The sequence below is a fragment of the Dasypus novemcinctus genome, chromosome 3, assembly GCF_030445035.2.
Source record: "Dasypus novemcinctus isolate mDasNov1 chromosome 3, mDasNov1.1.hap2, whole genome shotgun sequence".
In the NCBI taxonomy this organism is placed as follows: domain Eukaryota; kingdom Metazoa; phylum Chordata; class Mammalia; order Cingulata; family Dasypodidae; genus Dasypus; species Dasypus novemcinctus.
This window is the reverse complement of record NC_080675.1, coordinates 36,140,800-36,163,747: the sequence shown is the minus strand read 5'-3', so window position 1 is coordinate 36,163,747 and position 22,948 is coordinate 36,140,800. Positions and strand designations below refer to the sequence as shown.

At 47.1% G+C, this 22,948-nt stretch overlaps 1 protein-coding gene across 6 annotated transcripts in view; it reads right to left on the bottom strand.

Moving 5' to 3' along the window:
- Window positions 1-22,948, bottom strand: part of DPF3 (double PHD fingers 3) — a 299,860-nt gene that overhangs the window by 127,775 nt on the left and 149,137 nt on the right. For all 6 annotated transcript variants that reach the window (XR_009184951.2, XR_009184950.2, XM_058293116.2 and 3 more), the window contains one exon: window positions 11,470-11,577. Coding sequence is in view for 4 of the 6 variants with exons in the window: in XM_058293116.2 (XP_058149099.1) it covers window positions 11,470-11,577 (108 nt within the window). In the remaining 2 variants the exon portion in view is untranslated. The remainder of the gene's footprint in view (window positions 1-11,469; window positions 11,578-22,948) is intronic.

The window sequence follows — 22,948 nt, the reverse complement described above, 5'->3', positions numbered from 1 at the left end:
CTGATGCAGGGGCCTGGAGATAGAGTTATGGTGCAAAGGGAGGGAGGAAGCCATAGACAATGGCAGAGAATCCTCCTGTTAAATCATGAATGCTCAGGATTTTTTTTTTTTAACCAGCTTCTAGTTTTTGTTAAAACACATACACCAAATGTGCCGTCTTCTCTTCTGGGTGCTTATTCTTTTGAGGAGTGAAACTCATCGTATTTCCTTGGATTTATATATCGACTGACACCAAGGAGTCAGGAGCTTAGGAATCATTATTTTGTTTATCCCCATGGATTCATGGGGAGGGGGAAGGAGATGAGGAGATAGAGTGGGGCAGCAGGGGTGGGGGGTAGGGGGGAAGCCTGATTTCCTGAGATGGTGGCAAGCCCAGAAATCCTTCTGCTTATTCCTCAGGAGTACCATTTTCCTGGCTGTCTTTGACTTCTGACTCATAAAGGCCCAAATAAATGGGGTTCACGCTGAAGACCCAGCCCCCAGGCTGCCTCCTGCCCCCTGGTTACTGCTTGCTGAAGAATCCCGGGACGTCCACACAGCAGGAGGGCTGACCATTCCCCCATTGCCCCTGGCTCCCCTCTCCACTGCGCCTACCAACGGACACTTACATAGACACGCAAGGATGGGTTCCAGCAAACAGAGGTCTCCACCATAAATAAACATTCTCCCACCCACAGGGGCAGGGTGAGGCCTCTGAACCGAAACACAGCAAAACCGCCACACTCTCAAAGGGAACTCACCACGGGGTTGGCCAGCAGACCAAGTACGTGCAGCTTAGAGAGATGGTGAAGGTGGGGAAAGGATGGTGCAAAGGGACTGAATGCACTAAATAGTTCAAAGGGAATACAGAGAACTGGAAAGTGCAGGAGGCAGCTCAGCTCTCCTACCTTCTGGCTTAGCAATGTGAACATCACACCACACACTTGGCCTTGATCTCCTGATCTGTAAGACCGGGAAACAGAAGCCCACTTCCCTGCGTCATGAGGTAATAGATGTAGCCACTAGGGGAATGCCCAATCAATGTGTGCTCCTAAAGTCTCCATCTCCAGGAGCCCCTCAGCCATAGCTCCTCCTTCTGACACCTTCTGACCACTGGAAGTGGGAAAGCACAGCCTTCCCCAGCCTGGGCACAGGCAAAGGGTTGAATGGAAGCAAAGAGGCAGAGGCTGGAGTAGTCAAGAGGATAGAAGAGGCCCAGATGCCAGCTCTGCAGATTTGGAAAGAAATCTCAGTCAGAAGCACAATGGAAGATGCACTCCTTTATTCATTCATTCAGCAAGTAATCTTGGGAAGCAGACTTGGCTCAATGGATAGAGCATCCACCTACCACATGGGAGGTCCACGGTCCAAATCCAGGGCCTCCTTAACCTGTGTGGAGCTGGTCCACGTGCAGTGCTGATGCAAGCAAGGAGTGCCCTGCCACACAGGGGTGTCCCCCACATAGGGGAGCCCCATGTGCAAGGATTGCACCCCATAGGGAGAGCCGCCCAGCACGAAACAAAGTTTGGCCTGGCCAGGAGTGACACCTGTACACACAGAGAGCTGACACAGCAAGATGACGCAACAACAACAAAAAAAGAGACAGATTCCCAGTGCTACTGACAAGAATAGAAGCAGACACAGAAGAACACACAGCAAGTGGACACAGAGAACAGACAACTGGGGCGGGGGTGGGGGAAGGGAAGAGAAATAAATAAAAATATAAATCTTAAAAAAACAACAACAACAACAAGTCATCAGTAGGGATTTAATATGTACCAGGTACTCTTCTAGGTACTGGGGACATACTGTGAACAAAAGAGACAAAAATTCCTGGCCTCATAGAAGGAATATCTAATGGAGATGAAATAAGAAGTGAAACCCTCTAGGATGACAGATGATAATCCGTGGTTTACAAAAAAAAAAAACAATAAAGCAGGGGAGGAAAGGCATATGGAGTGTAAGGGGTGACAGGATGGAGGTGACACTCCTTAATGTGACCGGGGCGGCACGAACCTGAAGGAGGGGAGAGAGAGCACCATCCTGATATCCAGGACAAGACGTTCCAAGCAAAAGAGCCATCAGTGCAAAGGCCCTGAAGCTGGGGCCAGGTGCCTGAGGCAAGGAGAGCCAGGGAGAAAAGTAGGACAGAAGGCGGAGAGTTACGGCGGGGCTTGCAAGTCCATGGAGTCCACTGAAAGAATCTCACCTTCAACTCTGAGTGTGCCGCGGAGCCAGTGGAAGTTTTGAGTCTAGAGTGGATGCCTATACTTCAGTGGGGTCTCTCTGAAGAGTAACAGAAGAGGGGCGAGGACAAAAGTAGGGAGGCGGGTAGGAGGTTATGGGATGGGCACTGACCCTCACCAGTGAGGCTGGAGCTCGGGAGACAGCTGTGCATGACACAGACAAGGCCTTGTCCTCTTGGAGCTCCTGCTCCAGTCATCAGATCCATCCAGCAGGGGGTCTCCTGGCCCTGAGCAGGAAGCATCCACACGGAGCAAACCAGGATGGAGGCCAGGTGTGGCGAGCAGGGGGAAAGGTGGGGGACCGTCCCAGAGCAAGCCCAAGAGGTCTGGTTCTCCAAGAGGACAGGGGGCCAGCCGAGGCCGGGGGCAGCAGAAGAGACCCGGCCAGATGGGTCTAGCCTAACGTGCCTCGGGAGGAGGGGTGTGAGTGGAAGCAGGAGGGGCCCTCAGCGTTCCTCTCTGTGTCCCGGGCAGAGGACGGCAGAGTTCAGTTCTAGGACACAAGGGTGAGTTGGCGCCAGGTGTGATTCTGGAAAATGTGGATCCCACAGCCAGATACCAGGTCTTTTCAACATCTGAGATGCTAGACTTGTCATCTTTTAAAAGACGTTCAAAGGATTCCTTTTAAAAGACTCAAGGGAAAAGGAATTCCCATTCCAGGCCAGACAGCTGGGCAGCGAGCTGCCAGCAGCGAGAATACTGCTGGTCCTGGGGTCAGGAAGGACGTTGGTTGAGACCCACTCGGCCCGGCCCAGCCATGTAGGCCAGGGCTGGCATCACAGTGCCCCCTCACCCTGCCCCAGCCCACCAGAAGCCCCAGCCCACAGCAGGAGCACAGCAGCTGCCAGGATCCACATCGAACAAATGGAGACTTGAGACCTTGAGGGTAAGTCACTGCCCAACATCACAGAGCCAGAGAGAGGGGCATGTGGACCAGAACCCAGGCCTTGTGACTTTTTCCTGCAGGGCCCTGCTGCTATGCACAGAGAAGGCCTTATGACCCAAAACCAAAGAGAGGCAAGATGGCAAAAGGAGGACCAGGCCAGACTGGCACCTGGATGGGAGCTCAGCTCAGCTGTGCCAGGCTTCTCCTCTCGAGCTCAACTTCCCTCATCTGTGAAATGGAGAGGACCTGAGCTGTCATTCTCTCCAAGCTGAGGTCACACCTGAGCACATTTCCTTCCTTCATCCCTTCAGTAAATCTTTACCATGCATCTACTATGTGCCAAGCCTTTCACGGGTGCTAGGGATACAGATAAAGACATGGACATGGCCACTGAAACACATGCCCACAAAATGTTTACCTTCCAGGGGGGAGAGATACCTGAGAACCGGCCATGTCGTGACACAGTGATTCCTCGGACTTACAGCCCATGTTCCAAACGCGGCTCCTCCAGCCCCAACAGCCAAACATGGCCATGGGCGCTCGGCGGCAGCCGGGCACATGCTGCTCTGCCCACCCCAGCTGCCGGGCCACTTGCTCCGCCAGCCCAAGCTCCCAGAACCCCATGGACGCAGGCAGGGCCGAGAAGGCCCAGGCTCAGTTTCCCAGACTGCCGGGAAGGCAAAAGGCACAGGCCAGCGGACCAAGAAGTGGGGGCGAAAGTGGCCTGCCCTCCTCTCCCCGGCTCCCCTGCTCCGTGAGGAGCTCAAGAAGCTGCCGTTGCGGGCCTCCAGGATGGATGGCTGCAGGCTCTGACACTGCAGGAAAGAGATAAATGACTGGTCATTTCCCCCTGATGCACTTGAAGGCATCCATTCTCCCAACTGTACCAAGCTCAGGCGACTCCCCCGCGCAGAGGCAGATAAGTACTGACAGATGGGGGTGGGAGCCGGGGCGTCCTTGCCCCGTGGAAGGACACTGTCGGACTCCTGTGCAGGCTGGGAGGAGGTCACGTTGTCCACTGGCTCACACCTGGCTGGAGGCTCCACGGGTCCCTTCCTTCACCTCCCCCCATCTCACCCACCCCCTGCCCGGCTCATCCATCTGAGGAGCACCCGACAGGGGGGAAAGGCTGGGGGGCAGAGGGAGCCAGCTGACAGGCTCATCAATCTCAGGCTACACGCTTGGCACGTCAGCGTTCCTTAAGTTGTTCCTGGACTGGGAGGGTGTTGGAGGAGTCAGGCGGGGGGACTGTCTCGAGGAGAAGAGAAATCACTGTGAACATCAGAGAGCAAATGGCGGAAGAAGCCTGGAGACTATTAAAATGTGGGCCATGTACAAAAGCAGTAGGGAACTAATTAAGATGCAGGATTTTCAAAAGCTGGGGAAGTTGGCCGCAGCCTGCTCCCATCTGTAGAGTTCTGGCAGTTCAGTGTGGCAAGGACAGCACCCCGGGCGGGCAAGGCAGCCTCTCCACCCTGCCCGAGCAGGCAGCACTCGGGCCGCGCTCTGGCTGGATGGCTCCCTTGGGGCGCCCCCCTCTGTGGTTCGCTTGTTGGCCAGCACGCGTTTCCCTCTGCTTCGGAGCATCTTCGGTTACTGTCTCCTCCTTTGGGGCCCCTGCTTCCCCCCAACAATGTGTGGTGGGGCGGTGATTACCCTGGTCATTCTTCCCCAGTCACTGAGTGACTGCCAAAAAGAGAAAACCAAGAGAAAGGACCAGAACCCCTTCCTGGCTGCCTTGCCACCCATCATCCTCGGAATTTGGCAAGGGTGGCAAAGAGCCATGCTGCTCCCCCAATGCCCGGGAGCAAAAGAGATTTATTTACAAGTCCTCAGGGGCATTCTGGAAGCAGATTGAACATCTGTTTTAAATGTCCTTTTGGTCTGAAAACACAAGAAAATGTGTGTGTGTGTGTGTGTTAGGTGCTAGAGGAACATGGTGCCAGTTCCAACAGGCTCCCCATTGGGGTTCTTTCCTGGCCTTCTCCACTGAGGTCCCCCAAGAAATTAATTTCCTAATTCCATACCACAGTTCCTCAAACTCTATAAGGCCAATATCTGCCCCTAGACTGGGGGGACCAAAAGGTCTGGGGTTGAAAGATGCTAAATTGATCTAAGCAGACTCTCTGAGCATTTAGTCCAAAGGGACACAAGTAAAAGTTTGTTCCCGGCTTTCTTCTTTTCTTCACTTAAAAAAAAAAAAAAAAGAAAGTGAAGTTAAAGGCCTCTTTTTTTAATCAGCTGGCTTTTACCCAACATCTGTCCTGCTTCAGGGCCTTCTGGTGGATATTTACTATCCACCTTTCTCTCCTGCCAGCTCGGCTTCCCCTTCACAAGGACAGAGCTCCTTTATTGGGGAAATGGTCCAAGGAGGCCCCCTCTCTGGCACCACAACTCTGCCCAAGTCTTCATGTTGTATGAATTGTGATGCCTGAGTCGTGAAACACCTTGCATTCGCCTCTGCAGCCAAGTGCAAGCTGCAGAGAACACTGAACTCAATTGTTAGTCAGCGGAGAGAAATAATGTTGTATGTGTTGTCCTTCAGATGCCCAGGCAAGTAGGAGGTTGTGAGATGTTTATTCAAGACTGATTGGAGTGTGAAAGACATTGGGAGGATTCAGCAGAGGAAAGAGCTGTTTCAAGCAGGCAAAAGGTTCTAGCTTATCCCAGTGGCAAAAAAAAAAAAAAACAGCCTGATTGGAGGGTGGTGCCTGGCATGAGAAACACCCAGGTCTAGGAGCATCCAGAATGCTTTCAAATTCCAAAGAGCCCTCCCCAGCAACCTCATTCCCACCCCACCCCAATACGACACATACACATTTTTATTTTCAGCAAGCAGGAAAGAAACATAGGAGGGACAGCATATTCACAATGAAGGAGAAGGGAAGAGGAGGGGAGCATGACTGGGGAGTCACTCTAACAGCATATAATTTAACCCAGGTGCAAAAGACTTAATGGCAGCCAAGATCCAGCACCCCCCCATGCCCACTCACCTGTCCTTTTGGGGGGAGGGGCACAATGGGGAGTGGTGCTGCACCAGAGCTGGATAGTTCTATGACCCTATCCTCAGCCCTTCCTTGAGATTCTTGAGCCTACACCCCTTTCCCTGTCCCTGATCTATTTTCCTGACTGAGCTCTCATCTCTGCAGGTCTGGAGGTCAGGGAAAATGCTAAACAAGGTTACACCTGGACCTTCATTCTTGAAAGCTGCCCGCCACTGGCTGGACTAAGGCAGAGACAAAAAAGGAACACAGTAGGGAGAGGCATAAGAAATGGTATGTGGCACCTCCTCCTTACACAAGGAAGGGTCTGATATGGAAGGAAGCTCCATGTTGTGGGTACTGGACATGCCTCGAGGCCAATTCTTCTCCAGGCCAGTGCCCCCTCAGGCTCTCACAAATCAGGGGACCCCCTACAGACGAGGACATTTCAGGGTGGTGCTGATGGTGGAACACAGGAGAGGCCTCAAGAGTCACAGACAGAACTGTTAATAGATTGCTGAAGCCTGTCACCAACAGCCGGGGGGACCCCACACCAGGAGGCCGGGAAGGAAGAGGAGGAAAGGATGGGCGTCACAGGGGCTGGGTCATGGATGGGTGCCAAGGCTTGATTTGTGTGTTCTCAACATAAATGCAGTCTCCTAGTTTCTCCCTCACAAATTTAAAGAAACCCAGAACAGGATAGACAAATTGATTATTGATTTTCAGCAAAGTTTGCCCAAAAGGGATTATATGCAAGGTTGCACCATTTGCTTTTTGTTGTTTCTACTGAACTATATATGTTGGGCATCTTTCCACGTTTTCTCCTCATTCTTCTAAAAGGCAGAGTAGTGCTCCATTTTATGGATTACTATCATATATTTAACTAGTCCCCTACTGATGGACCTTCTTATGGTTTCCATTCTTTGTCCATTGTTCCAAACAATGCCACCATAGACACCCTTATACTTAACTGTGAGAATATATCTGTAGAATAAATTCCTAGCAGAATTGTTCGATCAAAGGGCATGTGTTTTTTTAATACTGGTAGGTATTATGCACTGTGCTTCGAAAAAGTTATACCCAATTCCACTGCAATGTGTAACAGAGAGCATATCCCTAGCCTCTCCATCCATCTTCATTTCCTTCAATTGCTCCTCTAGCCCTGGGAAGTTCTGCTGCAACCCACCCAGCTGATCATCCCACCAAGGAGGAATCTGAGCTAGTCCTCTGAGGACTCTGGCCAGTGGGAAGTGAGTGACTACCCCAAGTCACACTCAAGAGTATCACCCAAAGAAGTTCTTCTTGGACTCAAATCAAATAGAATAGAAATAAGAGACAGTCGCTTAAAAATATTGTCCAACTCCATTTCTATTTGTGGAGACATGCCCCAAGAAGGGAGTATGGGTCCTTTCAACTGGAAACTGCATTGTATACATGAATAGGAAAGAGCCACCAAAAGGTGGGCAGGTTGTCCCTGCACAGGAACACCTGCCAAGGAGCCAAGGCATTGAGGTCCAACTTGTACTCCAATAGCCCAACAGAAGGGGCACAATTCTGTAAATGTCCACCCAGAAGGGGTACTACCTTCTACTTTTGCACAAAGGTGCTACACAGCTTAGCTGAGGCCCTGGATGAAGGCCCTTTTCTGAAATTTTGTCTGATGTGAAAGCTTCAAGTGTGAACTGGTTTCATTTTTGCGCAGACAGCCTTACATTTCTTTGGTCCTGCTGCTTCAGCCCTCCGGATGGGCCCTGGCTGCTTTGAGGTACCCAGCTGAGGCTCCTGATCAGAGTCTCAGGCACTCCCACAGCGTTTTCATTGACTACCTGCAGGTGCAGGCTGGTGTGACTCAGAACAGGATAAACAGTTGGCCAAAGACTTTCTTGCTTTTTGTTTTAGTCCGCTGGGCTGCTAGAATGCAATGTACCAGAAATGGCTGACTTTTACAATGGGAATGTATTAGCTTTCAAGCTTACAGTTTGAGGCCGTGAAAATGTCCAAATCCAGGCATCATCAAGACGATACCTTCTTCCTGAAGACAGGCTGACGGCAATCCTGGACTCCTCTGTCAAATGGCAAGGCACATGAGGGCACCTGCTGATCTCTTTCTCCTTTTCCAGGTTTCGTTGCTTCCAGCTTCTTGCTCCCCTGGGTTTCTCTCTTCTTTCTGTATCCATCCCATTCAGTAAGAGCATTCAGAGCCACCCTGGGCCACGCCTTGCCCGAAGTAACCTAATCAAATGGCCCTATTTCCAGTAAGTTTACACCCACAGAAATGGATTCGCTTTAGGAACGTGATTTTTCTGGGCCTCTACAGCTTCAAACCATTACACTTCTGTTTTCGTTTTTTAAATAGGCTTAGCAGTAGGTCTAATTACCCATAGGAGGGGGAGCAAGTTCATCTGAGAAGGAAGGCGGTCATTGGAAAAGTGATTCATCCCAGCCCTGGGCTGCTTACTGTTTCGCAGCACCTGGGGGCTGATGTGGAAGAATGAGCCTGCCTGGGTGAGCCTGATTCTATTGGGGTCTTTTCCCACCTTGCGAGACAGCAGTACCTCTAAAGGCCCAGAGAGGGTCCTCCACAGGGCCCTGCTGGCTCCACAGCTGGTGCAGCTGCATCTGCCTCATGCTTGGGGCAGAGGCCGAGGACATCTTTCAAAATATCCCAGCAACAGGGTGATGCGCTGGTGGTCTTGGTTACAGCAAATCTCCAGCCCTGGAGTTCTTCTTTTTCCCTGCCCTTCTCTTGCCAAGGCAGGTCCAGAGATGGGGCAAATCCAAAGCCAACTGTGACCCCAGTTGTTTCACATTCAGCCATAAGCCAGACATGAAGGGAGGCCAAAGTGCCCAAAGTAAATTTCCTGTGCATAGAAGAACAGACACTTGAAGAGCAGCTTTTTGCCTCAATCCCACCAACAGGCCTGGACAGTTGCTGGAAGGACTTTCAAAACTGGTGCCATTTGGTGCCTCTCGTGAGATGGAGTCTTATTTTCCACTGTACAATATATCCTTTTTATCTTTCAAATGTCAAAACACGTCATGGTATTATCTAATAAAACTCAAATTCTTTTTAAAAATGAATTAAAAGGGCAAAAGGGCTAAATACTATTACATATGGCTTGTTTGATCCTTAAAATGAACATGCAGGACTAGCTAGGAATCCCAGGAACTGTGACTATTTTAGAGATGGGGAAATATGCCCAGGGGGCTCACGTACTTTACAAGGACACACATCCAGCTAGTGACTGATGGATGGATAACACCCTCCTGCAAAGCCCACACCTACCTCAGTACCTATTTCCTTTCGCAGGGCTCTGAATGGAAGGGAATTCAATTGGTCCAGGTAAGGGTCAAATCAGGGGTTACCCCATTACTTGACCATGTCACTTCCATGAGAACAGGACCAGTGAAGTTGGAGTAAGGAAGGAGAGACACTCCCTACCCCAAATGAACGGTTTCATATCAACAATCATTTATGTTTAATAAAGAAACATAGGGAACGGGTGTGGCTCAAGCGGTTGAGCACCTGCTTCCCACATGGGAGGCCTGCGGTTTGGTTCCCGGTGCCTCCTGATAAAACAAAAAAAACAACAAAGCAAACAAATGAAAAAACCAACTTAGGGTTGTTTATATGGCTTGGTGGCTGAGTGCCAGTTTTCCACATAAGAGGTCCTACGTTCAATCCCCAGCCCCGGTACCTAAAAAAAAACATATAATATAGAGACCTGCCACACTGACTTGTGGGCTGGCCCCGTGTACGTCTCCAAGACCAGTGTTTCTCAAGCTTTAGTGTGCATTTGAATCCCCTGGGGATTTGATTAAAAGGCAGATTCTGACTCAGCAGGTCCGGGGTGAGGCTTGAGATTCTACGTCTCTCACAAGTTCCTAGAAGAAGCCCCTGCTGCTGCCGGGCTTTGACTGTAGTTCTAGGACCACACTGACCAAAACGGGCACCACTAGCCACAGGGAGCTAGTGAGGACTTGAAATGCGACCAGTTCAAACGGAGGTATGTATGCTGAAAGAAGACAAACAAGTACCAGTAAAATGTGAAATAGCTCATTAATAGTTTTCCATTGCTTACATGCAGAAATAGTCATTGTTTTGATATATTGGGTTAAAAAGACTATAAAGTTTAATTTCACCAGTTTCTTTTTACTATTTTTTAAAATGTAGCTTCTAGAAAATTTTGAATGACACATGTGGCTTGCCTGACATTTCTATTAGACCACATTGCTCTGAGGAACTTGGCTCTCCTTCAGTCTACATCCCGATGGTTTGGAACAAACTCAGTCATCACCCTGGAGTGTCAGGGAGTCTGTGAGTTGTGGTTTATAATTGTCTGAGGACATGTGAGGTCTCGGAGGCAGCACCCTGAAGAGTCCAAGGCCACCCGCCCCTACCAAATAACTTCTACACAAATGAAATCTGTGTTAAAGTAAATAAAACCGTCTTAGCCGTGGAACTGGGCAGGGAAACATTCCAAACAAACCTAAGTGGAGATTTTACAGAGAAAACTCAGCCTAAAGAGGGCAGCATGTAAAGGTAGGAGTAAGACAGCTTGGTCCGGCACCTCGGCCCGGCCACACTGTCCTGGTGACAGCGGGAGGGAACATCTCAATTCTCTTTGCAACACCTCGCAGAGTGGCTCCTGCCACCCAGGGTCACACTGCAGCCCCTGGCATGCTCCAGGGCTGGGGCGGGGCCCCAGGTCCATCACTTGGCCTTGCTGCCAGCGGACACAGATCTGAAGAGGACCACGTAGTCAAGTGTCCTAACAGAGCAGTAGTCAGGGGAAACCAGCCAGTGTTCGTCTGTGTGGTCACAAAAGCTATCGGTATCACGTATAGGTAAATTCTGAACTCACACTCTGCCACTTTCACGTCTGAGGTGGGTTCTATTTTTAGGGAAATGTCCGTGTTAGATGCTCCAGAAGTTCATCCACAGAAAGGGTGAGAGTGAGTCCACATGTTCCCTCTCTTTTCCTTAAAAACACACAACCCCAGACCCAGTTTCTTTACTTGAGGGCACAAGGAAGGTAGCACGTGACCCAGCAGAGTTGCAGGTCCTTCAGTTCCGACGGGAAAGGAACCCAACCAGGGCCTGTTCCCAGCCTGCTGCTCTCCTCCCAGCGGTGGCAAGCGGAAGACTAAAGAAAGGGGAAGCCACAAGATGCCCAGGGGGCGCTGAAGCTCAGCTGGACACGTTTATACACAAAAGCATCACAGAGGCACATTTCGGAGCATCGTGTAGGCCTCTTTACTCACCTGGGAAAATCAGCTCCTCAGACAAAATTGCGAACCATCCTGAGCCTAGACCCAGCCCAGCCCTCCCCATCTCTCCCATGGTGGGCACAGCCAAGCGCCAGAGGGCACTAACCAGGCTTTATTTCCAGCAGTCGCAGCTTCGGATCCTCGGGCGGGTGCAATCTTCTCTTCTTGCGCCAGCAGCGGGCGGGGTATGTGTATAGTTGGCCTGGGGCGAGGCCTGTGGACAGAAATGGTATAAAAGTTAAAGGCTGGAAGGAGCCTTGAAAACCACCCCGTCCAACCCTCTCATTCGCCGCGGGAGGAAACTGAAGTCCAGGCAGGTGAAGTGACTCGCAAGGGTCACACAGCTGGTTGATGGTAGAACAAGGCAGGAGCTAGATCACGGGACACCAGGACCTTGCTCTGTCTGCTCCACCATGTCTCAGCAAGCCCAGGCCACAAAGAGCCAGCAGCTCCTCAGAATCCTCTGAACCAGGACTGAGCCTGACACATGGAAGAACCAAATTTAGTCTTTGTTGACTGAAAGAATATGTTCCAGCTAGCCTTGAAAGTCACAACTCTTCTTCTGTAGATAAATGTGGCTCCTGATGGCTGTCAGGTGCAGGTAGTCCCACCTGAGAGTGTCACTGCTTAGAACTAGGACCACGGGACTCAGGAAACAACAGAACACTATGCCCATCTTCTGTCTTCCATTTGCGGGCATTTAAATATTGAGAGAAACGGGCTTCATGTTTTTATCTTTTTGCAGAGAAAATCTACAAAATTTTATTACTATGTATCCATTTATTATTATTCACTTTTACCAGCCATCTCTACTTATTTATTGGACTGGGTCCAGAGCAGACAACTGTCACAGCATTAAAGGAACCAAAGTTTTCGGGTCTCTTTTATCATCTTTAATCGCACAGCAAGACCGTGAATATGTTAAGGGGTTCTGACCCACTGCCCTTTGATTTCTAGAAACCATTAAGTGTAGTGAAGCCTGAAGACTCTAGAAAAACCTCGGGCATTAGCACCGTCCCTGGGGTTCTCATGCATTCAGAGCCTGTAGTTTGCAAATATCATCCTAATACTTAATTTGTTGATAAATTCATGGGTTTCGGTACAGTAGGAGGGTCCTGAGGCTCGGAGCTCCCTGAGCCCTGAAGACCAGACTTGTGGCTTTTATAGAAACCAAGTGACTCAAAGTAGGCATTGCTCTCTTAGCCATGGGAGGGCCAGTTCTGACCACTCTTTAAGGAAAGGTGTTGAAGTGACTGGTGTGGGTCACTCCAGGCCCATGTCAACTCTGGTCCTGTAATCCCTGAATAGGTGTATTGATTCTGGGCCCTTTGCACATGTTCAGGCCACTCTAGGGCTGGTGTTCCCCAGCATCCCAGAGGAGCCCAAGCACAAGGGCCAACCCACTACCCCAAGTCCCAGAACTGCCACATCCCAGACCTGGCCTCAATCCCTACTCAAGCTCATCGTAGATTAGTGGTTCTTAAGGAGGGTAAACCAAAATCACCTGGAGAACTTACCAGCGCCAGTACCCACTGTCTGTCTTTGCCAAAGCAACCCAGCAAGAATGTAGAGGGGTGGGAGAATGAGGCAACTATACTTTTAGATGGTTCCAATGGCTGAGAACCTCTGGATATCTAAGCATCTACTTACTGCCTGGATGTTTTCTCTGATGTACCAAATTTGGCTTAATGGCCTTTCCTGCAAGATAGGATCCCAAGGTCCCCTGTATTCCCCGAAGGTGCCGTAATTAATTGTCTGCTTACTGGATTGTCTTCCCCACTAGTTTTATAAGTTCCAGGAAGGCAGGAACCGTGTCCATGTCTAGTAATCCCAACACTTAGCACGGTGCCTGAGATATCAAGAAATACTTGTCAAATAAATACAAACCAGAACAGAACCAGACTCAGAAATGTTGAGAGTAAATGGCTACTGGCCCTGCTGCTCCTGGCTCCAGGAGACTAATCCATTCAGATCCAATCCATCCAAGAGGGATCCTGAAAGGTGAGCTCAGAACTAAACCCAGGGCCCACCCCATTCCCCCTCCATGGCAGTCTCTGCGTCTTAGGCACTCTTCTTGCCTCCTAAGTTGCTTCATGGTACTTCCAAAAGAAGGAGCTAGTCTAGGCCGGCACACTCAAAAAGCCTAAGTGGCAAGAGCTGTCGATTGCCAATACTTGTCTTGATCCTACGCGGTCCCAGACAGCACGGTCACTGCATCTCATTGGTCAGCAGCACTGAGGCAGCCTCACGCCACTCAGCTTGTAGCTAATGTCTGCTTTCCTGGGAAAGGCATGGATGTAAGGGGTTTGGGTGTCCAGAAGAGGGGACTGTTTCAATTTCTTTAAATTTTGTTCTCTCAATTTCTCTGGTGGATAGGAGGAGCTCCCTGGTACAGAAGAACACCTGAGTCCAGGGATCACCATTTACTGTCACCTCCGCAGTGTCACAGCTCTTTTCTGAGCCTGTCTCCTCACCCATAAGCTAAGCGTAATCATCACACTGAGCTTCCAGGGACTGTTATAGGGATTAACTTCTATTCAAGAAGAAGCTCTTCATACCCATGAAGACTTGTAAGGCATCGTTAATTACCATGAGTTGAGCTGACTTAAACGAGGCTTGGCCTTAATGCCCACGTGGCAAGTGTGACCAAGCCCCCCACTCAGCCCCGTCAGGCTGCTATTTGATCCTTTAGCCCCAAGGATGGAAATAGGCCTCCCTTGGATGTCTGCTTTGAATTTACCTTGGCTCAACAAGCAAATGGTCCCAAGAACTCTCCTGGGACTCCCCGTCCTCCCTCCTTGCCCTCCTGGCTAGAGACAGGCACCAGGGTGCCTTTTATAGGGCCAACGCATCCAGCTCCAGAGTTCCACTTACAGAGGGAAGAGCAGAGCCTCGTGAGAGTTATGTTGTTTATCTCATTAGGACAGGAGGCACATAACTCAAAGCCCGTGTACATTGTGGATGGAGGAGGAAGGAGGAGGGAGAAGGAGGAGGATGGAGTCACAGCTGCAGCCAGGAAAATTAACCTTGAGCAGAGAGCCTGGGGCTGGGGAGATTTGGGAGGAAGAGAAAGGGGAGGTAGGACCCAAGAGGAGGAACCAGTCTTCACTGGTTGTAACCAAGGCCACAGCTACCCCTCCAGTCACATACCCCACTAAGCAAACTGCTTTTCTGTTACTCTGAGCTGCAACTCCAGTTCCAGCACTCATGCTCGTGTGCAAGCACAGGCATGATGGATACACACAGCCACAGAGAAACTCAAACAATCGCTGGGGGGAGAACTGGTTCCATAGACATAGTCAGCATTGATGAGCTTGATACCTACATGGTCAACAGACTTCTGACAAATAGCTTTTTATATGCATTGCCTGCATTTGGCAGGTAGATCCAGAGTGTTGTGAGCATTCTCTGACAGCAGCCACCTGAGCTATTAAGAATTCAGATGAAATGGGATCGAGAAGAGAGGAAAGGATGGGATGAGATAGGAACAGAGTTTGAAGTAGGGAAGAAAAGAACTGGAGTGGCCTCTGCTTCCCCCAGGCAGGGTTGAGCTGCCCAAGTTAAAGCACACCCATGAAAGGGCACCCACCTGCAGAATCTCCAAGACTGTTTGAACCCTCCCTGCGATGGGAAACTCATTACTTCACAAACCAGACTGCCCTGCTGTTGGCTAACTCTTATTATGTTAGCGAGTTCATCCCTATCCTTATTTTGAATCAAAATCTACCTTCCTGTAACTAATGCAAATTTGTCATCCTTTGTCCCAGCAGTGAATAAGTGTCATCTACATACCAACTCTCCATCCCATCTAAACACTTGGGTTTGAAGGACAGCCAAACAAGAAACCAAGGACCTAAAGGGAAAGTAGGAGCTGGAGGACACAGGCAAACACTACGCCTGCTCAGAACTGGAGTGACAGGATTGAAGTCTCCAAATTAAGACTCCAAAGACTTTTTCCCCTCCATAACCCACCCCCACTCCTACCCCTCCAGGACAGGAAAGGGATGGACCAGGCATTTCCTCCATGTCTTGGGGCTACCATGTGTCACCTTGACAGGTTATTAGCAACTTCCATGTATATAAACAGATGATGACATGAGCATATCATGTCAAGACTGGGCAGAGAACTGGGCAGTAACTGGAAAAGTAGTTGTTGAAAAGGGCAAATACTGGGCCCCAGGCCAATCCTGCTGAAGCAGAATATCAGACATACACCAGGCAGTTGTAGTTTGAAAAACTCCCCACATTAAGAACTCTGAACTAGATTAAGTCTTACTTAAAAAGACCTGACACATAATAGATGGCCCATCAAGTTTGTTGGTTGAAAACAACAATTTGGATCAACTTTATAGAGCTGAAGGGGTAACTAAAAAGCTCCTGGTCAGGGCCTGAGAAGTGGACAGTTGTACTGTACTTACACCAGGATCATTTCCCTCATGCTCTGCTCTCCCCTTTTCTCGTGGTTTATTTAAAAGCTGCCCTGACTTCAAGGCCACCTCTTGGTGAAGACGTCCTGAACCATCCCAGGCCACAGTTGCTTTTCTCTTTCCTGAAAGCCTGGAGTCCTGAGCGCTTGGCAACACCCCCAGCCCTCAGCAGGGCTCTCTGTCTGGCTCATCCACCATCCCCTTCCACCTTCCCTCTACTTCTCTCCCCTAACTTCCCTCCCAAAGACACCATCCAGGTGCCCCAGGGGCCAAGACTGTCCTACCAAGGAGCACTTCAAATCCAGAATACTGCCTGCCTGCTCAGCCCCACGGAGATCCCAAGCCCCTCACTGGTCCCATCTCACTCAAAAGCTGACCAAATAACAGGAGCTAGGATCTACTGAGCTAGCATTCGATGCTCACCATGATCCCATTGGGACAACAACTCTATGAGGTATGGCACCGGTGAAGACATGACGAGAGGCTAAATGAGAGCACGTACTGGCCCAAGGTCATGCAGGACATAAGGGGGATAGTAACACGGTAGTCAGTCCACAGCCCAAGCTCAAAGCCTCTCTGGTATCTGCCCATCCTACCTAATTCCCCACTGAGCCATCCCATCGCTGGTCCAGACACTGCAGGCTTGAAAGCCAGGCTCCTGTCCTTATGGGAAAGCAGCTCCCCACACCAAAGCCATCAGGAAAAGAGCCCCCATCCCACAGGTCGTACCAAACCACTTCATGAGGAATTTATTTTTTCCTTTACTACCATCACCCACCATAATTGCTCAAGGAGAAATGTATCTTGGTGATATAGAAACACTATATTGAGGCATATAAAATATATGGAAAAGGGGGGGAAAAAAACACCAAGATCTGCTTTATAAGTTCCCCAGAAGATTAGTTTTTTCAAAGAATAATAGGAATGTAATGTTGGGAGGGAACTTAGAGGTTGTTGTGTCTGACCCTCCCTTGATGCAGGAACCTCCTCCTCTAATAGCCTAACAATCGCCCACCCACACCCACCCCCGGAATCTGCTTCAATAACTCTAAACCTCACCCTGCCAAAAAGCAGTCTACTGCACGGTTGAACCACTCTGTTGTTAGAAATATGCCTATCACTCTCCTTCACTGCAGGTAGAAATACAAAATGGCACAAACCCATGAAGGAGAATTTGGCAATATGTAGTAAAACTATATGTGCATTGTCCCTTTGATCCATCAATTTCATATCTCAGAATCTGTATCACCCAAATTCACATGGAAAAATACAAAAATATGTACTCACAGCATTTTCAATAATACCAAGAAAGAAAAAAGACTTGAAACAATCCTAATGCCCATCTACAGGGACCTGGTCGAATAAGAGTATAGTCAGGGAAGTGGACTTGGCCCAGTGGTTAGGGCGTCCGCCTACCACATGGGAGGTCCGCGATTCAAACCCCGGGCCTCCTTGACTCGTGTGGAGCTGGCCCAAGCACAGTGCTGATGCGCGCAAAGAATGCCCAGCCACACAGGGGTGTCCCCGCATAGGGAAGCCCCATGTGCAAGGAGTGTGTCCCATAAGGAGAGCCGCCCAGCGCAAAACAAAGTGTAGCCTGCCCAGGAATGGCACCACACACACAGAGAGCTGACGCAGCAAGATGACGCAACAAAAAGAGACATAGACTCCCGTGCCGCTGACAACAGAAGTGGACAAAGAAGAACACGCAGCAAAAATGGACACAGAAAACAGACAACTGGGGTGGGGGGAGGAAAGGGGAAATAAATAAATAAAATAAAATAAATCCTAAAAAATAAAGAGTATAGTCACACAAAGAACTACTGTGAGGATGTAAAAGAAAGAGAGGGGAAGGAGAGAGAGAAGGAGGGAAGTATACACTGTTGTCATGGGATATATTTAGTGAAAACAGCAAGGCGGAGAATTGGGGACACACACAAATATACACACACACACATACATGTGTGTTTGCACTCTTCTTAAATGGAAGCATACACCAAAAAGTAAAAAACAATAATAGTAATAAAGCTATCTATAGAAAGAGCAAAACAAAATCATAGTGACAATAAGAAAAAGAAGTCACCTATAGGAAGATAGAAGGAACAGGATGAAAGGACAGGGATAGAAGATGAATAGGCCATGCCTTATCCATTTGTCTTTAGAAGCTTGTAGATATTTTTAACACACTTATAAAGATCAAATTAAAATAAACAGCGTATTTCTCTTTCTGGCTAAGATGGAGTGTTAAGGACCCGATTTACCTTCCCACCTGAAACCAACGGAGAGAAAAAGAAAAATATGAAACAACAATTTTCAAGACACTGGACATCAGGCAATGAAGGGTTGAGATCCCTTAGACACAGGAAACAAACTGTATGGGCCTTGGGATTGCCCCAGCTGACGACCTGGAGGAAGTTTCCAGGTTGCAGTACTGGGATGCGGATCACAGGAGAAGCCCAGCAGACTCCCTGAGTCTGAGTGAAGAGACAGAGCTGAGAGTCTGGGGAGACGAAGGTGACTAGAATTCGCAGAACAGAGTAGAAAACAAGAGAGGCACCCAGAGAGAGAACTGTGGAGATCCACACAGGGCCCCCTCAAGAATTCAGCTCACAATTGATAAGCACATATTTGTTAGGAAACTGCCCGAGGCCAGGAAAGACCCTCCCAAAAGGATTAGAAGTAACAGTGCCTGATGCTCACACAGGACCAGAAATAGTGTATTCCCACCAGCCAGTCTGCAAAACCTCATGATTCGTGGGGTAGAATACACAAAAAAATCTTGCCTCACTAATGGGGAATAATTAACCCTAGACTAAGCACTGCTCCAGTTCTGCCTAACAAATCTTAAAAGCAAGACAAGAAAGGATTGAACTTTTTACAGGTAACTTAACTTGCCCCAAAGAAGAGTTCAAGAATATGTAGAGGAATAAAAAATATATACAGCATGCAACAAGACAAAATTTCAAATGTCTGACATCTGATCTAACATCACAAGGCAAGGCGCAGATGAGCCTCAGTGGTTGAGTGCCTACTTCCCACGTACAAGGTCTGGGTTCAATCCCTGAACCGCCTAAAAAGTAAAATAAAATCACAGGGCATGTAAAGAAGCTGGAAAATGTAACCTATAAGGTGGAGAAAAATAAATCAATTGAAACCAACCCAGAACTGACAATGATGTTAAAATTAGCAGCAAGAACATTGAAACAGTTATTATGTGTACTCCGTATGTTCAGAAGCTAAGGAAAAGCATAACGTATTTTTTCCTTTTTTTAGGAGGTACTGGGAATTGAACTCAGGACCTCAAAAATGGGGAGCAGGTGCTCAACAACTGAGCTACACCAGCTCCCTGGATATACTTTTTTTTTTAAGATTTATTTTATTTATTTCTCTTCTCCTTCCCCCTCTCCCCTGTTGTCTGCTCTCTTGTGTCCATTTGCTGTGTGTTCTTCTGTGTCTGCTTGCATTCTCGGCGGCACCGGGAATCTGTGTCTCTTTTTATTGTGTCCTCTTGCTGCGTTAGCTCTCCGTGTGTGCAGCGCCACTTCTGGACAGGCTGTGTTTTTTTCGCGTGGTGTGGCTCTCCTTGCGGGGCACACTCCTTGTGCATGGGGCTCCCCTGCATGGCATGGCACCCCTTGCGTGCGACAGCACTGCGCATGGGCCAGCTCACCACATGGGCCAGGAGGCCCTGGGTTTGAACCCTGAACCTCCTATATGGTAGGCAGATGCTCTATCAGCTGAGCCACATCCGCTTCCCTGGATATATTTTTTAAAGGCCCTAATCAAACTTCTAGAAATTAAAACTATAATGTGTAAGATGAAAAATACACTAAACAGAATTAATGTCAGGTTAGACATTGCAGGAGAAAAGATTAGTAAAGATGAAAACATAGCAATACAAACTATCCAAAATGAAACCTACAAAGAAGAGAGAATTTAAAAAAGAAGAACAGCATTGGTGAGCTGTGGGATAACATGAAGCAACCTATTATATGTGTAATTAGAGTCCTCAAAGGAGAGAAGAGGAAGAAAAAATATTTGAAGAAATAATGACCAGAATGTTCCAAATTTGATGAAAACAATAAACCCACAGGACCAAGAAACTCAACAAAACACAAGCCCAAGAAATATGAAGAAAATGTATTAAGGCCCATCATAAATTGCTCAAAACCAGTGTGCGGTGGTTTGAAACTGTATGTACTCCAGAAAAGCATGTTCTTAAAGCTAATCCATTCCCATGGGTGTGGACCCATTGTAAGGATTTTTGATGAGGGTACTTCAGTTAAAATGTGACCCACCTCATTCAGGATGGGTCTTAATCCTCTTACTGGAGTCCTTTATTAATGAGATGAATACAGGGGGAGAGAGAAAGCCACAGAAGAAGCTGTAAACAAGGAAACCCAGAAGAGAAGGGAGAGACCAGCAGATACGGCCATGTGCTTTGCCATGTGGCAGAGGAGTCAAGGATCACCAGCAGCCAGTCTTCAGGAAGAAGCATCACCTTGATGATGCCTTGATTTGGACATTTTTCTCAAAACTATAAGCTAATAAATTGCCTCAAAACTGTAAGCTATAAATTCCCATTGTTAAGCCAACCCATTTCATGGTATCTGCTTTCAGCAGCCTAGGAAATTTAAACCCTGTGACAAAGGAAAAATATCAGGGAAGCAGATGTAGCTCAAGTGATTGAGCTCCTGCCTACCACATGGGAGGTCCTAGGTTCAGTTGCCAGTGCCTCCTAAAGAGAAGACAAGCAGACCCAAAGAGCACACAGCGAATGGATATAGAGAGCAGACAGAAAGAGCAAAAACAAGGGGAGGAAGAATAAATAGATAAAAATAAATCTTTTTTAAAAAAGAGAGAAAGTATTAAGAGCAACCAGGGAAAAGAGGCTGCTACATATAGAGGAACAAAGAAAAGGACATCAGATTTATCATAAAAAAACAATGCAAGATAGGTGTATGTCCAAGAGACTTGAATCTCTGCGCAGTCCATGTGCCAGTTGGGCCCTGAGCCTCAGCAGAGTTGCAACACCTACTCTCCAGTTCATTGGACTCACCCAGGACAACTTACAAGGAGGTGAGGATGGACAATCACCATACCAAAAAACCAAGAGTCTACAACTGCAAGCAAAAGAGTCCTATCCATCAGCCATATGGGATCAAGGCCCCCTCTCAATTAGAGGTGGAGTGGTTATCACCATCCCAGAATCCTCAGGACTGGGGACTAAAATATGGACTAGAGTAGACTTCCTGGTATTCTACTATAGACTTATTGTGATCCTAGCAATGGAAGAAATTACATCATTGATGTGGAGACAGTGGCTACTGGAGGTGCTGAAGGCAGGGAGAGTGAAAAAGAGGTGTAATATGGGGGTATTTTCGGGACTTGAAATTGTACTGAATGACATTGCAACAACAGATATAAGGCATTATATATTATATATCCTGCCATAGCCTACAGAATTGAGTGGGAGAGAATGTAAACTACAATGTAAACTATAATCCATGCTTAGTGGCAATGTTCCAAATGTGTTCATCATTTGCAATGAATGTACCACACTAATGAAAGAAATTGTTAATGTGGGGAAGGGTGGGAGGCGTGGGGAGTGGAGCATATGGGAATCCTTATATTTTTGTGTGTAACATTTTGCATAATTAAAAAAAATTTTTTTTTAAAAAAAGAAACAATGCAAGTAAGAAAACAGTGCTTCAACATCATTATAGAACTGAAGAAAAAAACTTGTCAACTTAGAATTCTATACCAAATAAAAATCTTTCAAAAAGTAAAGGCAAACTAAAGATATTTTCAGACATATGAAAGCTAAATGAACTCATGAGAAGCAGACCCACACTACAAGAAATGTTAAAGGAAATTCTTTAGGCACACAGAAAATGATTCCAAATGTAATTCTGGATCGACATAAAGGAATGAAGAGCATCAGAAATGGTTTACGACATAAGTAATTACATAAAATGTTTTTCTTATTTAAAACTCTCACCACTTCTTTTCAATATTGCATGGGATATTCTAGCTAGTGCAATAGGCAAGTAAAAGAAATAACAGTCATCCATATTGAAAAGAAATAAGTAAGCTTTTTAAATTCACTAACAACAAAGTTGTCAAGGTAGAAAATGCTATGGAGTCTACAAAAAACTACTAGAACGAATAAAGTGAGTTTAGCAAGATTGTAGAGTGCAAGATTGATATAGAATATCAATTCCATCTCTATGCTAGCAAAGAAAAATCAGAAATGGAAATTTTTAAAAATCCAATTGAAATAATAAAGACATTAAATGCATAGGGATAAATTTCACACACACACACACAAAAAAGACAGACCTGCTCACTGAAAACTAAAGATCATTCATGGGAAAAATTAAAGAAGACAAAAAATAGAGAGTTATACCATGTTCATGAGTTGAAAGACTCAATATTGAGAGTTGTCAATTTTCTCCAAATTGATCTATAGATCCAACACATTCCCAATCAAAACCCCTAGCAGATATTTTTGTAGAAATTGACAAACTGATTGTAAAATTCATTTGGAAATATAAAGGATCTAGAATAGCCAAATGACTTTGAAAAAAACAAAGAGGGGTTAACAATACCTGGTTTCAAAATGTATTTGAGTGGTAATGGTATAAAGATAGCCAAAGAGATCAATGAAACAGAGATGAGAGTTCATAAATAAGCTCATGTGGACATCTAATTTTTTAACAAAGGAACAAAGGTAATTCAGTGGTAAAAGGCTAGTCTTTTCAACAAATTATGCTGGAACAATTGAATATCCATTTAAAAAACACAAAACTTTGATCTATATTCATACTAACTCAATATTACAGACCTAAATGTAAACATTAAAATAATAAAATGTCTAGGTAATAAAAAAATATACGGTATGTGTGATTGTTTCGTAAACTCAAAACTTCTCAAATAAGGGGGAAAAAAGATTATAGTATTGAATCTATTGATCAAGGATATAAACTCTAACTTTGGGTTAGGCAACAATTTCTTAGACACAACACCAAAAACACAAATCATAAAAGAAAAATTAAAGGCATCTGCTCTTTAGAAGATACTGATAAGACAATGGAAATACAATCCACAGACTGGGAGGAAATATTTGCAAAGTATATACTGGGTGAAGGTCATATA